The sequence below is a fragment of the Octodon degus genome, unplaced genomic scaffold (genome assembly GCF_000260255.1).
Source record: "Octodon degus isolate 3935 unplaced genomic scaffold, OctDeg1.0 scaffold00005, whole genome shotgun sequence".
NCBI lineage: Eukaryota > Metazoa > Chordata > Mammalia > Rodentia > Octodontidae > Octodon > Octodon degus.
Genome location: NW_004524581.1, coordinates 30,790,096 through 30,795,986, shown reverse-complemented (window position 1 = coordinate 30,795,986; position 5,891 = coordinate 30,790,096). Strand labels below are relative to the sequence as shown.

Genomic DNA, 5,891 nt, shown 5'->3' with positions numbered 1-5,891 from the left:
AGCCCTATGTGATTGTGTGTAGCTGTGGGGACATCAGGAAGGGGGAGCTGGGACATTGTGTCCCAGGCAGAGTTAAGTGTGGGGGAGAAGTCCTTGGGCCAGCGTGGGCGGCAGCCCTGGGGAGGAAGAATCCAGGCCAGGCATGAGGTGGCCCGGGGGGAGGGGCGGTCCTCTGACTTATGCTGCTGTTCCTAGCAGCCAAAGGGATCCCCGACTTCCTGAAGGGGTGGGAAGCTGCCTGGATCCCCATGGAAATGAGGGAAGGGCGTGGAGAAGAGGCCAAGGTCTTCCAGGGCTCCTCAGGAGATTGAGGGCCCAGGGTGAGAGTTTGCTGACAAGCTAGGTGCCAGCCAGCAGGCCAGCCCAGGGGAGAGAGGGACCAGAGGGTACAAACATGCCAGGCGGGAGTAGGGGCATTGCATGCTTTATTTGCAAACACCATCAGAGGCTCGCCAGCAGGCACCACCACCTAAAACCTCTCCCTGCATTTGGCTTTATCAAGGACTTCTCTCCAAGCCCCCCAGGCCTCCACTGCCCTCCTCACACCCACCACCAAGAGGGCCTCGGCAGGCCAGGAGCATGGAGCGTGGGTGGGGTGGGGTGGAGCTCAAGTATTCACGGTTTCCCCAGCTATATCCACGGATTACAGTACCCAGGCCAGGAGTGACAACCCAGCTCCTGGGGCCCCTCCCACCAAGACATCTCCAGGTGAGCCCCCATCCCAAGCCCCTGTGTTGGAATTGGGTCAAAAAGAGGCCTCAGGAAGCCCGTTAGAAAGGCCCCTGGGGAATGGGGTGAGGTCCTCACTGTGCACCATAGGTCATACAGTGACTGGGAGTCAGTTTTTTTTTTTTTTTTTTTTGGGGGGGGAGGGGAGGACGAGGACAGGGAGCCAGGCTGGGAGGTCTTGATGGACTCTACAGACTGCTCTGACCCTGACCCTGACCCTGACCCCAGCCCTGACCCTGGCTCAGAATCCCTGAGAGTCCAGCCACAAAGGCAGTATGGGGTGGGGAGCAGGACTTTGGACCCCCATCCCAGCCAGCCTGCCCCAGGAGCTATGCTGAGTCTGGGCATCTCTTCCTCCTCTCAGCAGGTGAGGCAGCTGAGGAAGGAAGGTCAGGGGGTTCCAGGACAGCTGGGGAAGGAAGTTACAGACCCCCCTCCGGCAGGATGGAGGCCGGAGAGGGGCTGCTAGCACCATGCAAAGTTGGGGCTTTTATGCAGCTTGAATGACCCCCAGGCAGGGCCCCCTGATGCTGGGGTGCTCATTTGCTAAAGCTTCTGTACTCGGGGTAGGGGGAACTCCTGCAGGGGGGAGTTGAGGGAGGAGTCTGGGTTGAAATGCAGGCAGGTGTCTAAGCTGAGGCCGTAGAGGGCCCCCACGGGTCAGGATGACTTGAAGAATCTTCGTACCACATATTCTCCCACCAGAACCAGGCCAAGGATTGCCCCCACGATCAGGATGGGGTCATTAACCCACCTAACGGCTTTTTCCTGTCAAGAGAGATAGGGTGTCATAAGGGGGCCTGCAACCTGGGGACCAGGGTAGCCCCAGCTGCAAGGACACGGCCACTCACCCAGCCACCCTCCTTGGCGATCCAGTGGACGATGCAGTAGTGCAGCATGCAGTTAATCACCAGCCTGGTCACCTTGCCCAGGAAGCCAGACAGACCTTGCCGGTAGACGTGCAGAGCCAGGCGATAGCCAAAGGCCAGCAGAGCCGCCACACGGCCCCAGTTGATGCCGCTCTTAAACAGACTGCAAGCAGAGCACCCAGGAAGTCGGCAGAGAGTCCTGGGGGTCTTCTATGGACTCCCCCTGGGCCCTGAGTCCCCTGACCCCCCATTGGAAGACCGAATGGCAGGGTTGTGAGTCGGCTGCAGAAGCTGCCATGGCCTGGCCTCAGCTTGGGAAGAGCTAGGGGCTCTGTGGAAGAAGAAAAAGCTCCAGGGGCAAACACAGTGGGTGCCGCTGCAGAGGTGTGGCCCAAAGGCTGCAGACGGAAGGGCAGAGAGGGCAAAGGAAGCAGGGATATTACCTGTGGGTGTCGATGCTGGCCTGGCAGCCCGAGAGACAGCAGAAGAAAAGGACAGAAGAGATTAGGACAGCCCCCCAAGTCAGGCAGTGCGGGGACCCCAGGGCACAGACTGTGCATTCCAGCATGGAGCAGGGTCTAAGTCTATCACCCATGGCCTCCCTCTCTACCGCCTGCCCACCTGCCCTGACTCTTGATGGCCTCATGCGGGTGGAGATGTGTCTGCCTAGTGGGTCCACGAGCTTCACCTAAGGCCAGTGGGGCCCAGCAGCAGGTGGCAGGTGGGGGTAGGCACCAGGTACCTGGTCTCTGCCCAGATGACAGCGCCGAGGCTGTACCTTTTGGCAGTCTCAGCAGAAACCCATCCGGACAGAGGAGGGCGAGTGTGGGAGCACGTCCCATGGAGGGGCATGCCAGGCTAGGCCACAGGTGGGTACCTGGAGGCAATCTTGAGGAACAGGTCATAGGCGTTGTCTGCTGTGGGCTGTAGCTGCTGCAGCAGGCTCTGGAACTCAGAGTTGTAGCGCCGGTTGATGTCGTCTCCGATGACGGACAGCTGCCGACCCACCTGGGCCAGGGTGCTGGGCCGGGAGACAGTGGGTGGGCAGCTGGCAGGGGAGGCTGAGGTGTGCCCAAGGGGCCTGCCTGTGCACCCCTCCTGGGATGTTCCCAACAGCGTCCTCTGATGTCAGTGCTGGCCCCAGGGCCAAGGACCCCACGTGAGCCTCTCTCCCCATGGCTGCTGCTGTGGGTCAGGCTGACGCTCACCTGCTTGGATCTAGGGGCAAAGTGTCCATCTCGGGGTCAGTGGACACAGCTGCCCCCTCGCCCTCCTGTTCCTGTTGCTGCTGCTGCTGCTCCTGCTGGTGGCGGTAGTACACGTAACTTCGGAAAACCTCCTCGGTGTCCCGGGCCACCTGCTGCTCTGGAGGTCAAAGCCAGGGATCAGTGAGGGAGGGCCAGACCCCAGCAGCCAGGGCTGTGTGAGTGAAGTGTGCCCGCTCTCCAGGGCACTGCCACCCCAGCCATGGGCAGAACGTCCCAGTGCCGACATCTGGTGATTGAGGGATATTCCTCGGCACAGGGTGGCTGGGCCTGGTATAAGGTCACCCGGCTGGACCAGCCCAGGTGATCAGGCCACCAGCCCTTAGGGGAGACAAACTGTGGAGCTGTAGCCTCGGGCTGGGCGAGACTCTCTGGGGACAGACTGGCGGCAGGAAGCCCGAGGCCAGGGCAGAGAGAGCCTGCAGGGGTCTGAGTTGGGTCTCTGGGCGCTCCTGAAGGGCAGAGGGTAGCAGCCTCACTCCCTCCCAGGTCACAATAATGGCGCCCCTGTTCCGGGGACCTTCGGGTGACAGCAGCTTACTTCCTCCCAGGCTGGGAGGCATCTCCTTCCCGTCTTCCTCTGCACCCCGCCCTTGGCCCTGCCCTCCTCCCAGCTCCGCTCCTCCCAACCTGGCAGAACCCAGCAGAAGACGGGTGAAGGGGTGGAGACAGCAGCTTTCGCCTTCTGCCTCCTCCCAGGCCCGCAGGCACAAAGGGAGGCCAGAGCCTGGGTGCAGAGGGAGGGCAGGGCGGGGCAGGGAGCCGCTTACCCTTTGCTTACCCTTTTCAGACAGTGAGGAGGCCTCACTGCACCCCTCGTCGTCAGGGGGACCTGGGCCTTGGTCAGATGCCATCGTTCAGGTCTTAGTGGGTGACAGTGTCAGCCTGTGGGTGGGGCAGAAAAGAACCTGATAGAGATGAACTGGGGCCACGGGGTGGGTCCCTAGGAAAGTTGCCTCGGCTTAGCACAGGAGGGGGCCCTTCTCTCAGAGAGCCGCCACTGTGTCCTGTGGGTCCCAACAGCAAAGCAACAGGAGACAGACTGGAGTCAGCCCTGTCCGAAGTAGCCCCGTAACCAGAAGGTGCAGCGCGGCCCGGCCGTGTCCTTGGCTCCGTGGCGCATTGCCCATTGCTCCCGGCCCTCCTGGGTGCACCTGGTACCCAGGCCTGGAGCTCCACCCTTCATCCACGACAGCAATCAAGGCCATTTCCCTTGGGCTGGCAGCTGGCTGGAGCAGAGCTGCTGTCCTGCAATCCCCTGCTGAGGGTCTGCAGTTCTCCAGGTTTTTGGAGATAAGATTGTGTTATGTACCCTAAATTGGCCTCAGATTCGTGATCCTCCTGCCTCAGCCTCTGGAATGCTAGGATTGTGGGTACTGGGGCTAACCGTGTGCACCACCATGCTCAACACTGTCTTTTGAGACAAGGTCTCTATACCTAGTCCAGCCATGTGTTGGACTCGCAGACCAGTGGTCCTCCTGCCTCAGCCTCTGCCATGCCAGAATGACAGGCTTGCACCAGCACACCTAGGTGTGGAAGGTGGAACTGGCGCGCTAGTAAAGTCCCAGCACGCCCACTCACAGAGGCACCCGGAAAGAGGCACGTGCCAGGGCCCGAAGGCCTGCAGGCAGCCTCGGGGGGGGGGGGGTGTAGTCTCGCACCCTCAAGCCCATACCCCAGGGCCTTCCCACCCCAGGGCCTTCATAAGGTGCCTTCTGCTGCTGCCCTGCCACATACCTGCTCGCCTGCCCGGCTGGCCACTGTCCCAGTCCCCCACCCGCCCTGGCCTCTGCCATCTCGCTCAATCATTTCCTGATGTCTGCCTTTCACTTTCAGTTTGTGCCCCTTCCGGAGCCCCATTTCTTCCCCGGCTGCCTTCATCACCAGTTCGACCCAGCCCTTCTGGTCCTTGTTTTTGTTTGTTTGTTTGTTTGTTTTTTGGCAGAGCCAAGGATTGAACTCAGGCCCTTGCTCTTGCCAGGGAAGCGCTTATTCCACTGAGCCATCTCCCGGCCCCATGGTCCTTGTTGAGGGCCCTGCCGTCCAGCCTGGTCCCACGACCCCAGCCTCCCATTGGCAGGAGCTGTCCCCAGTGTACTCTGTCTTCCTGGATGGAAGGCCAGGGCAGGCCAGACTGTCCTCACCTCCTTCACCCGTGCCCGGCACCCTCCATAGTGCTGCGCCCTCCCGCCTCCCCGGCCTCCCTGGCCTGCCCAGAGCAGAGGGCCCTAAGATGCTGCAGGCACCCCCACTCCTCGGGGCTCGCTTGGAGCGTCTCCTCAAGCCAGTGGCCTTCAAGCCCTGCTTTCCATTCTGTCCCCACTTCCTGGGACCCGGGCACTCCACAGCTGCCTCGGAGCTGCACCCCAGCCCCAGCCCTTGACCTTGGCTTTGACCTCTGCTCCTGTCCCCCCACATTCTTAAGGACTGGTCCCCTGGCATCCAGGGCAGGGCAGAGGGGACGCTGTCTCAAGGGGCTCCCGTCACAACTTGCCCAGGCAAGCCCTAAACTCCAGGCCCTCTCCCCACTGGCTTGGGGGCTCTTGCCCTCCAGGCCAGGCTATGGGGCTGTGGGATTGGGGGGCTCTGCCACTGACCTGTCTGTGCTCCAGCCAGTGGGGTGGTTCAGCGGGGCCCAGGTCTAAGCTCCACAGGTAGGTGCTTCGGGCGGGCTTCCCGGAACTGGCCTCCGTCAGAACATTCCCGAGTGCAGGCGGCCACTGCCGCCCCTCGCAAGGGACCCGCGTAGCCGCTCAGATCCTAGAGGTGCCCGCCGCCGGTGCCGGCTGTGCTCAGCTCCCTCTAGAGGAAGTCTCTCTTGGCCGCCGGATGCAGTGGGCCGGGCTCTGGGAGCTCCAACCCTGCCGGCTGAGGCTGCTGCTGCTCGCCCTGCCTTTCTCAGTCTTCACTGGCACTTCCTTTCCGGTACTGGGACTGAACCCAGGCCTTGGGATTCAGCTACCTCCCCGCACCATCCTCCTTCAAATCGCTCAGGAGGGCCCAGACAGACAGGTAGCCCTCCTACCTT

The 5,891-nt window shown here is 61.9% G+C and overlaps 1 protein-coding gene across 2 annotated transcripts; it reads right to left on the bottom strand.

The window, feature by feature from the left end:
* Positions 1-423: 423 nt before the first annotated feature.
* On the bottom strand, positions 424-5,679 carry Bak1 (BCL2 antagonist/killer 1). 2 transcript variants are annotated; one of them, XM_023720881.1, is made up of 6 exons: positions 5,461-5,679; positions 3,634-3,748; positions 2,807-2,958; positions 2,476-2,619; positions 1,581-1,761; positions 424-1,497 (listed from the first exon to the last, which is right to left on the bottom strand). In XM_023720881.1, exons 2-6 carry the CDS (start codon positions 3,715-3,717, stop codon positions 1,390-1,392), a joined length of 669 nt encoding a protein of 222 aa, XP_023576649.1. In that variant the 5' UTR covers positions 3,718-3,748; positions 5,461-5,679; the 3' UTR covers positions 424-1,389. The 2 variants fall into 2 exon arrangements, with proteins under 2 accessions (XP_023576649.1, XP_023576655.1); XM_023720887.1 differs by having other exon boundaries at positions 2,807-2,963; positions 3,645-3,748; positions 5,461-5,674.
* Positions 5,680-5,891: the final 212 nt, after the last annotated feature.

Bases quoted from the DNA above. Each gene is read 5' to 3' on its own strand.
- Bak1 (XM_023720881.1), bottom strand. From the start codon at position 3,717: ATGGCATCTGACCAAGGCCCAGGTCCCCCTGACGACGAGGGGTGCAGT. The intron at 2,959-3,633 runs GTAAGCGGCTCC...CCTCCAGAGCAG, and splicing joins CTGAAAAGGGTAAGCAAAGG to CAGGTGGCCCGGGACACCGA. The intron at 1,498-1,580 runs GTGAGTGGCCGT...CTCTCTTGACAG, and splicing joins TCGCCAAGGAGGGTGGCTGG to GAAAAAGCCGTTAGGTGGGT.